Consider the following 11,210-nt stretch of genomic DNA (forward strand, 5'->3'; position numbering starts at 1 on the left):
CACTGAGTACAAAGCCAGCCCGACATAAGCCCTGAGTATCCCCATTTGGAATTTACACGGGATTTTGTATCCATCTTCCATGTGACAGCACTGGGCAAAAAAAACAAACATCGGCACTGTCCTATGGAATGAGTCTCATGCCAGGTTTTATCTATAGCAATGCCTTATTCATTTGTTGCTGTAACACAAGGAAGCAACGCATCTGCAGCGTAACACAATGCAATTCTGTGCTCCTGAAAATGGGTCAGGGACAGTTTTGGCCATATTGGGTGTTTATGTGTACATGCATTATAATGTGTTAATATGTGTGACTCACACACTGGACAAGTATGGACCTGAACTTACAATTTACCAATTTAAAAATAACATTCCATTAGAGATTGTTAGAGTTTAAAGATGTAGTGATGGCTCTGTACTTTCTGCAAACTTCGGTAAAGTTTTTAGAGCTTATCCCAAAAGTACTCAACTGATCAGAGGAGCTGCCAGGTGACAAGGGGTGGTGAGGTTGTGAAGTTTGTCAGGATGCAACATGTACCCCCTCAGCTGTGCCCTCCCAAAGGGAATGAATAGGGGTGAAAGGGACACGTGCCAAATGTTTAAACACTTGTCCATAAGAACGTGCATATGGTGAGGGACCAAACACCCGGGGCCGCCCAAGAACTGAAATTCTCATCATGTATGTGAACGAGTCCCACTTCTCAAAAGCAAACTATCACCTTCTTCATTGCCTCATTTCGTTTACATTTCCTAATTTTCACCATATTTCATGTAACCTTTTAGATTCACTCATCACTAACCTATACATCAACCCCAATACAGAAAATGTTATTTGTTTTGTAATGCCATCATTTGTGACTGTGGCACACAGATTGGTTTATTTATTAGGAGCTTTATTCTTCTTTTACTTTTTATATATTTATTTGGGAAATGTAATATTATTATTAGGCGATCTAATACCTTGTGGACAAATGTTAGAATCCTTATTGCCGCCTGTAGGGGGCGTTAAATCTCTGCCATAGTGGCCACTATAACTAAGGGTGAAGGACAATTGTGAATGTTGGATTTTTGGACAGATTTTTGATTTTGGACAGATGAGGTCCCCTGCTTCCACAGTCCCTGACAGGAAGTGAAGGGAAATCCTCCCCAGTGATACAAACATAACAGCTCATAGCACGTGTTTTACCCGGGTAGGAATGTTTCTATACAACACTGTAACATTAACATGTTGCTTCTCAGGTTAATTTCCCTTTATTAATACCATGTACAATAGTAAGCAGTGCACAGGTGTAACATGACGTGACGCAGATAATAATGCGCATACACTGCTAGCGCCCCTTGTCCCCCGCTGCCTCAGACTATGGACCCCGAACACTACGGCTCCGCCCACAAATACGCCGAGGAATCCAGCCAATAGTAGGTGGGAATGGCTACGCGAGAGAAGGATTCGGGGCGTGGGATTGGCTAAGCGCTCTGTCCGCCCCTGCCTCAGTAACATGAAGTGGTGGGAAGCTGAATGTTTCGCGCGCGAAGTTATTGTTATTTTACAGGCGCGGTCGTGTTATCAGAATAAATTATATCAGTTCATAGATGTGATATAACATTTCACTATTACACCTATATAGACGTCTGTATATTATATATATTTTACCAAGATTACTTTCTGGAATGTTGTGATATGTGTGGAAGGATTAAAGTAGCAAAAAATATAAATGTTATAGTAATATTCAGAAAGGATATTGTGGGCAGCATGCAGATAAGTGCTGAAGAAATATAATAAGTATTCTGACAATATTAGGAGCTCTCCTGCCCTTATATCCCAATTCAGCACAAAGTGACTATACAGCTCTCTGTTATATTCACATTTGCTGCATCCCCACCACATTGTACAGAGGAGCCGGAACCCAATGACAGCGCTCACCATACTCCTCTCCTGCACAGACTCCCTGCTGCTGTACCCTCCATACTCCTCTCCTGCACACCTGCTGCTGTACCCTCCATACTCCTCTCCTGCACATACTCCCTGCTGCTGTACCCTATATACTCCTCTCCTGCACATACTACCTGTTGCTGCACCATCTATACTCCTCTCCTGCACATACAACCTGCTGTTGTACTAATGGTATAAATTAATAATGTTGTGTTGGAAGTGTCATTGGTCAGAAAACACAATTTATGTATACATAAATAAGAAAACCTGTGTATCACAAAATATAGAAGCAGTAATACTGCATTCATTTAGCTTTATTTATAATAATTGTTTACATATTTCTGTATAGGTCAGTGAGCACATTGAGTGTCTCACATTAATGCCAGTTGAAATCCTAACAAAGTGCCATGCCCCCTCTGCAGGTTTATTTTTTCACATTCTTTTTTCTTTATTTTTAGAACATATGTCAATGCATTAGATCATATTTTCCTTGCACTTCAGTGCGTGCATTGTTTTTCTGATCCAATCAATGTAGGGCGAGATTTCAGTGTACAAACCAATAGGTGGTCTGTATTCTTTTCCACCATGTACAATTCCTTGTAGATCAGCTCCACAGAACAATGGACCACCAGAATCACCCTATTGGAAAAAATAATACTACCTGTTAACAAATATATCCAGCAGAATTTCTAATATTTAATGTTAGTAAAATATTCAGCTGGTGGCATGAAAAGTCCCTAGGTATAGACCACACGATATAGGAAATCCTGTCTGGCTAAACTGTAAAGTGCATTTTTAAAGTGCCCCCCACCTCCCCTATTGCTGGAAAGCAGCATAAACATTTAAAACATCTGTAGGAGGTCAGGGTGAGTTAAACAAAATGCTTACTTTGCACACGGTGAGGGTGAGGAAAAGTGAGGGTGGCATCATCCTCCTTTTGGTGAAATCTGGGAATAAATAATACTCTAATTGTTGGTGAAAAAGATGCTCCTAAGGCTTAGTCTACATGGACTGTTTCCCCAGCGTTTAACTTGAGGCTTTTAAAGCCCATGTTTGAAGTCCCCATGCATTCCAATGGGCTAATCTACACCAAAATTTAAAACGCTGGATAAACGCGGGAAAACGCATGAACTCAATGGAGGCTTTTTCAAGCGTTTTTAAGGTTTTATGAAAGCTTCCATTGAAAACAATGGGGGCTTTTAAAAAAACATTTTTATAACGGAACTTTGGACTCTGGAAGCCCCCTTTAATAAGGAGACTCCCAGATCCCCACCACCCCACCCTGGGGAATCAGTACAGGGGTACCTAAAACCCCTTACTCATTCCCTGAAAGGGTTAAAATGTGTGTAAAAAAAATTGGACGAGGCTTTAATGTTAAATGATTTTATTAAATGTGTGTGTGTTTGTGTAACTAAACTTTTTTTTTTTTTACAGGTTATTCCAATGACAGGATGATTCCCAGGGCTGCAATGAGCACAGCCCTGGAAATCCTCCTGACAGTGAGGGATCGCAGGGGACTAGGGGTTAAATGAGGACAAGCCTCTCTATTCACCCCTAGTGCTCTGTGATTGGCTGAGGTTTCACGTTTCTCAGCCATTCAGCACTAGACATGAAAGGGGAGCCTTGTGCCCCTTCATTTCTAGTGCTCTGTGATTGGCTGATAAATAGGAAACACTGATGACAGCTCAAGCATCATCAGGATTTACCTTTCCTCAGCCAATCAGGGAGCAGAGCAGTCAGCGGAGCTCTGCTATGCTGGCAGCTCCGCTCCCTTGATCACTCCCGCAGCCCTAGAGGAGCTGTGACGTGTTCTTTATCTGTAATACATGTCATACATGTCACAGCTCCTCTTTTTGAGTATTTTAAACAAAGTTTTGTTACACAAACACACACATTTATTAAAAAAATTTAACATTGTCTAATTTTTTTACACATATTTTAACCCTTTCAGGGAATGAGTAAAGGGTTTTATGTAACCCTGTACTCATTCCCTGAAAGGGTTAAAAGTAAAACTTTTATAAACGCTTATGTAAAATCGCGGCAAAGTTCATAAAAACACATATAAACGTGGTAGGAAGGTTTATATGCGTTTTTAAAACTGTTCATGTAGACCCAGCCTACAATGTGCTGCAGCATTATATGAATTCTCATCTTTTTTCCCCTGGATTGTTTCAGAAGGAGGCTGATGTCATGCACAGTACTAAGAAAGCTGGAGGAAAGGGTCGTCTGAATGGAGTCACTTAGATCTAATACTAAAGGTGCGTACACACTTCCAATTTTTATCGTTCCAATCGAACGACGAACGATCGATTGGGCAAAAAATCGTTCGTAAAAAAGTAACCAACGACGCCGACGAACGAGGAAACTCATTGGAAACGAACGACCGGACCGGCGGATCGGATTGGACGACGATCGTTGAACACCGTTCGTGTGTGCGGTCGTTCGTTGATCGTCCATGGGCTGAGCATGCGTAATGAACGAACGTTCGTTCACTTTCCTGTCGTGCACATAGTTCCTCTATCGCTTAAACGATCGTATCTATTGTGTGTACAATATCTACGAACGATCGTGTCGTTATCTCTATGTGCAGGATCGGTGCTATACGATCGTTCGTATATATCGTGCAGGAACGTTCGTCGTTCGTTTTCCAACGATAATAATTGGAAGTGTGTACGTAGCTTTAGGTCCGTCACTACAGGATCAGTCAAATGAGGTCTATAACTATATGAAGGTTTGTCACTGAGGGGACAATCACTGGGATCTGTTACTAAGGTTTGTAATTGGGGAATCTGTCAAAAGAGATCTATCGCAGGGAGCCTTCTTTTCCTTTGGGGGGTCTGTCATTGAGATCCGTTACTGTGATCTGTCACTGGGGGATCTGTGAAATGGGGTCCATCACTGGGGTCGGGAGATCTGTCACTGATCTGGCACTTGGGGATTTGTCTTGTGAGCTCTGTCACTAAGGTCTCTTGCTTAGGGGACTGCCACCAGTGGTCTCCAATTGGAGATTTGTCACTGGGACATATATCAATTGGGGGAGGTCTATTAACAAGGGTTTATGTACAAGGGGTTAACTATAAATGGGAGTCTGTTGCTGAGCAGTCTGTCACTGGGCAATTTAAAATGTTTGTTCATGTTATTACTTTAAATTATTTGCAAATATCATGTATATTTTGTTTTTTTCACAGCACTAACCCAGAAAAAACCCTAGCTGCTGTTAAGCCCCGATATGTTCCTGGTCCAGGGGTGCCTTCCTTGAGGAAATTTCCAAGGCACTGTAGTTAACTGGAAAAGTTTGGAAATCATTGGCCTGCACTAAAAATTTTGCAGGCTAAAATGTTTACAATTTGCAAAATTCTCACAGGTTACTAGACATATGATAGGGTTGTGCTTGCATAATAAATATGGTATTTCTATAATATTTAAATAGGCTGATACGTGCTGGTTAATGTTTAATTATTCATGTCATTGTTTAATGATTTGTCCTTCCAGGCCACTTCTACTAAGATGTTGTCTGTTACCATGTATCTTTATGGCTGCACAACTTAATAATTCTTTGATCATTTTAAACTGTACATGGTCTGTGGTGAAATTTACTAAAACCTGTGCACCTTAAGATCCACATAAAAAGTAATCAGAAAAAAAAATATGGCACAAAAGGCAGTCTGCTGTTGGTCAAAAATCTTGCCTCTAAGTCTACAGACACTATTCAATAATGGGTTTATATTCTTAAGTATGGTGACTGATCTCATTTGCACATTTTTGTTATACATATTTTTTTATTTCCCCACCACATCCCTCACCCCTATTAATTATTATACACACCTGTGCCAAGTTTAGCAAGATCTTGGCTGTATGGCATTCTGAGGACTGCTCAGCCACGTATTAAAATCCACTAGGCTAGTGCACATATTTTGGGGCCCACTTAGAACAATTTGTACTTTTTTTTTATCAATTTTGATTATCTAGCAAAAGCTCCATTTAAGAATGAATGTACCTTTAAAGAAAATAAAATTTATCATGGGGGAATAGGGAGGAAAGAAGAAAAAGACAGGCTTTTGCTGGCCTAATATTTGTATGTTAATAAAGCATCTGTGTCAATGTTTTTGTTGAAAATCCTGCTATCCTCTATACCTACCCAGTTCATATGTAATGTATTATGTACCTATGAAGTAATAAACTTGCAACATTACCTTATTATTGTCCTGTTTTTCAACAAAAATATTGACACAGGCACTTTAATAACATACAAATATTAAGCCAGCAAAAAACCTGTCTTTTTCTTCTTTCCTCCCTATTGTCCAATACATATTTCAGGCTTTGGCAAAATAGAACCTTCTTACAACGATATAGTGAGCAATGGATCCCCTCCTTTCCTCCCCTTCCCCTCCTTTGATGTATTTATCATAGGGACTAATAGATTTTGGACATCATTGAGGGACAGTTAGTGCTGTGTGAAATGTTGGTGCTTTATACTGGAAATACATGATAATAATCTATAATTTACTATTTTAGTTTATCCTTCAAAAAAAAATATATACTCACAAAAAATGAATACTTTTCTTTTTCCTTGGGATCTCCAGCACAAATTAAATTTCGAATATTAATTTTTTTGAAAATCTCAGAACATGCTTTTTTTGAAACCACTTTTAGATCGACTATCCTTAGTGTTGGAGACTCACGTTGGTTTAGTTCACTATATCTGCCCCAACCTGCTACATAGCACACATTTCCGGGTTCCACTTTTCTTGCTCTGTAATCAATGGGCAGTGGTAATACAAATCGATTTAACACTGCTTTCTGTTTGAGCTGCAAAACAAGTACACAAAGATGGAACATATGGTTAAATCATTTTTCAAAAACCATCAATTAAATTTTAAGCATCAGCAAATCATAACAACGCAATCCTTAAAAAAATATGAATATTAATTTAAATGAGCTGCTGATGGGCTGATCAATGGATTGTTGTAATATACAGGCTTTGCAGCTGCCATGGGATGCTGATATACACATGGAACCCTCCTAAAATGTTACCCAGTGCTTTTATGTATGGGCCACCTGTATACATTCACCCCCATCTCCCACAATGCTTTACTTGGTCACACGCATACCCCTGAGCAAATACAAAGCTCATTTTCCACTAAAATGGAAGGTCTACCTGAAAAGAGAAAATGTAGAAATATACTTACTGCAGTCTCATCCTGATTAAAAAAAGTGAAAAAGGTCCAGAGAGTGTAGCACTTTATATTTTAGTGGAAGGTCCAAATTAACTAATACAATATTGGTATTTTTAAAAAAATAAAAACCACACAACAAACACCAATATACTGGTGTAGAACAAAGCAGGATGTTTTAGTGGTATCATTCATAAAATCATCAAACAAATTTTATTGATACAAAATGATAAAACACGTTGTTTTTACATAATGGTTTCAACAACCTAATCATTAAAAATATATACAATACACTAAAATACATATATAATAGAAAATACAATACATAAAATAAAAATATATATTTTTAGAAGAAGATCCATAAAGGATATTTTTTTAACCCAACATATTCTTCAGGGGTAATGAATATCAAAGATTGATTTGTTTATGCCTTAGTTGTAGTACATATTGTAACAGCTGGCCAACGAAGACCCAGGGTTTCATCCAGGATGATAGGTACATGCACCAGATACAGGTTAAATGCAGAGTTTTTTTCTGTGTAATCGGACAGTTTTCCTTTTGACCTGAAGGGGGTGCTGAAGTACGGGGCTGAATGACAATAAGCTTCTTGGCCAGATGGGGGAGCTAAGGAGGCCTGGGGATATTCAAATGTAATTGTCTCAGCTGAAATGCATCCTGGAAATTAGGCTGTGGATATAAACTCCCAGTCTGCTCTTTCCTGTGGTTCGGTCCAAGGTCCAAGAATGTAATTGTCTCAGCTGAAATGCATCCTGGAAATTAGGCTGTGGATATAAACTCCCAGTCTGCTCTTTCCTGTGGTTCGATCCAAGGTCCAAGGTCCAAGGTCCAAGGTCCAAGGTCCAAGGTCCAAGGTCCAAGGTCCAAGGTCCAAGGTCCAAGGTCCAAGGTCCAAGGTGAACTGTAAGTAAGTCTGTGGACTTTTATGGAAAAGCTGTATGATTAGGGCCTTGGAGTCCTGCACAGCACTAGGTTGGGCTGGATTGTTAGTAAAGGGATCTAACAGTGAGTTAGAGGCCAAGTGACTAGGCTTTATTTTTCCTGTTGTTTTATTTTTCCTGTTTTTGTGTGTAAATAGTATTAGTAAATAAAAATCCTTGTTGCACGGATAACCCGCTGGCCCTGTTTCCTGTTTGAAACACCCCCTGTTGCTATGGGCGATCTCACAATATACACTTTGAAAATCCCTAAAAGGGGAAAAGCAACCCTTTTAAAATCAGAGGATTGTTGTGAAACCACCATTCGGTATCCTCACAAATCAAGGATAGAAGTTCTTAGGGTTCACAAAATAATTCTGCATTCTTAAATATCACAAAGCAAACATGTGGTCTGGCTGCAACAAAAAAGACGAGCAGCATTCATCCTTTTGTTCAGCAAAAGGGACCACGTGCACTTGGGCAATGGGAAGCATCTGGAAGCTTGTCATAAAACTAGCTTTTTGTTCATAAAACTTGCTGTTTTTTCAGTTACACACATTTTGGCTATGTAAAAAAGCTTGTATTATACTCCTTGACATTAATAACCAACTATATTCCTCAGTTTAACCAAGGATCAAAAATTGTTACTGTTATCCAGTTGTATGTGGTTATTGTTGTAATTAGACTTACCATTTGCTTATTTTTTATTATTGTATCTAGTAATTACCAAAAAAAAACAAAATAGATTTTTGGCTCCATTTTCTATATTCGTACCTTTATCAGCATGATGTCATTCTTACTGCCTTTGTAGCCTGGATGTGGAGCAGTATTACAAACTTGGAGTTCCTGCCAGGATTTTTCCTTAGATATAATATTGTGAGCTCCCAATATTACTTTCATATTACTGTAACGAAAACAAAAGAAGAAGATACGAACCAGAAGAAAAGAAAGGTGTCAGCTAGATTCTACACCTTTTACTGCCTGTGGAGCGCTCAAGTCTGATACTGACCAGTTAAAAGTTGATTAGTAAAATTAAAAAACTTAGAAGAACTAATCATTACAGAAATGTTAATATGTTTAGAAGGAATTCAGATGCCTGTTACAGGAACAGACCACCTGCTTGTCTTTATACACAGATCTCTGCATGGGACCCTTATGAAAATATTGCTGCCATACATACCTGCCTCTACAGTGAGCTGCTGTTAGAACAATATTGTTACTTATTAAGATTCCGCCACATCTGCTAAATCCGTCATTGGTCACGTTAAGTTTCAGAAATGCCATATAGGGCATGGAATGTGGAGGGACTTCTTTTCCGCCAATAATTGTATCTGGTTTGGGATAATATAACAAAGTAGTTGAGGCAAAATTCCCAGGTTAGTAGAAATCCACATTAGACAAATGGCAAGAATTAAAGACTATTACACAATCTCCACAATCATTACACCTATTTTTTTTTTCCTAAACTGAGCCCCTCCTAGAATAAACTAAGGCTATGAAGAATAGTTATTTCTGGTCACAAAGCAAAATGAACATTTCTCAGGTAATGATTACATGTAAAATAGATGTAAAAATGACAAACACTCCATGAGGTCTATGTATAAAACAGTGAATCTTTCATTCACTGAAACAGCCCCTGGTGTAGAATCTTTCAGGTTTTTGTATTTCAATTGTAGTAATTGATTCTCCAACAGGTAATGTTTCAGTGAATGTCAGATTCCTTGCTTTAAAAAAGAACCCTAAAAGTTTTACCATACATCTTGTAGACAAAAGAATGGTGGTTTATTAAACTAAAATTGAAAATCTTTACCTAAACAAACATTTTTATTTGTGCTTCACCTACTTAATCTTTCAAACACGTCTCCTTATTTCCATTATATGGACATAGATTTGTAGTTTACAGACAACAGTTAAGAAAGCTGATAAGGTTTAGGCACAAGAAGCTACAAAGACACAGGATTTCTGGCAACATGGTCAGTCATTTTCCTGTACTAGTGTTTAAATGAATAATCTATATATGTAAAAGTTAGATAATGTAAAAAAATACAATTGAATCAAAACCATTATAGTGTTACAGAAAGCTTTCTCTCTCCTTTTTTTATTTTCAATGTTTTAGATCAATCCAAAACACAGATGTGCACATTGGAGACCACCTTTCACTTCTGGGCAAAGACAGAATTAGGACTCGGGATTTAGATATTATAACAGCAGTGCAGTTATATGTGTAGTTTCAGACATGCTCCCAAGTGATTCAGATGCATTTTCAAGGTCTTCATACAAATGATTAATACAATACAATAATACAAAAACTGTAATGTACAGTATATATTCTATGAGCATTGCAACACAACTTTTTGATTACAATGAACTGCACTGACATCAATAAAAGTTGAGGATATCATGCAGTTTGTTGTTCTTTAAAATGCATTAAAGTGCTTGAAACTCATCTGGTGTGCACAATCCATGACTCCAATAAGATACATGCATCAACAGCAAACCAACAATGACAATAATACTGGTTTGCCTAAATCTGGGAGTCTTAGGAAATTGTAGACACCTACTTATAGTTCACTGGATACTATGCAAAAACATTTTCCACCTTTCACCATTGTATACAAAACTAATGTTTTATAGTACAAATAAAAGCAGATTTCAGCAATAAAAAAACAACAACTAAAAAGCAAAATAGGATGTGATAAAAAAATGTCATTTCTTGAAAAGTTTCCTCTACACAACAAGGAAACTCTGTCTATATATTCTTAAAAAGAAACAAATGACGTTACATACCTGCTGAGATACTGAGCATTTGACAGGCCACAAGAAAGAAAATGAGTAAACCCATTGCAGCAAAAAGATAAGACTGGGTAGGTTTATGTTGTATTTATATATGCTGTACACAGGAAGTGTGAAGGTTTCCAAGAAGCATGTAGTGTGGGGAGGTATGTGGCTTAATATTAAACAGAAAATAAGCTGTGGCCAGAGCAAAATTAGTAAATTCTGAACACTAAACCTCAAAAAACACTACATTCTAAACTTTACTATACCTCAAAAGCTCTTGTTGACTGGAAGCACGTTCAAGCTTTGACAGTTACATTTACAAAAAAACATTTATTTTTCCATGATATACCAAAATAAATTCATAATTGTAGTTACAGCTGACCTGTTCCTAAATTG

The 11,210-nt window shown here is 38.0% G+C and overlaps 1 protein-coding gene across 1 annotated transcript; it reads right to left on the reverse strand.

Annotated features, from left to right (window-relative positions):
• Positions 1-2,211: 2,211 nt before the first annotated feature.
• LOC140332513 (mast cell protease 1A-like) lies at positions 2,212-10,947 on the reverse strand. Its single transcript, XM_072413750.1, has 5 exons — positions 10,824-10,947; positions 9,217-9,367; positions 8,811-8,940; positions 6,473-6,736; positions 2,212-2,566 (listed from the first exon to the last, which is right to left on the reverse strand). Exons 1-5 carry the CDS (start codon positions 10,876-10,878, stop codon positions 2,402-2,404), a joined length of 765 nt encoding a protein of 254 aa, XP_072269851.1. The 5' UTR covers positions 10,879-10,947; the 3' UTR covers positions 2,212-2,401.
• Positions 10,948-11,210: the final 263 nt, after the last annotated feature.

This window comes from Pyxicephalus adspersus, chromosome 6 (genome assembly GCF_032062135.1).
Source record: "Pyxicephalus adspersus chromosome 6, UCB_Pads_2.0, whole genome shotgun sequence".
Classification (NCBI taxonomy): domain Eukaryota; kingdom Metazoa; phylum Chordata; class Amphibia; order Anura; family Pyxicephalidae; genus Pyxicephalus; species Pyxicephalus adspersus.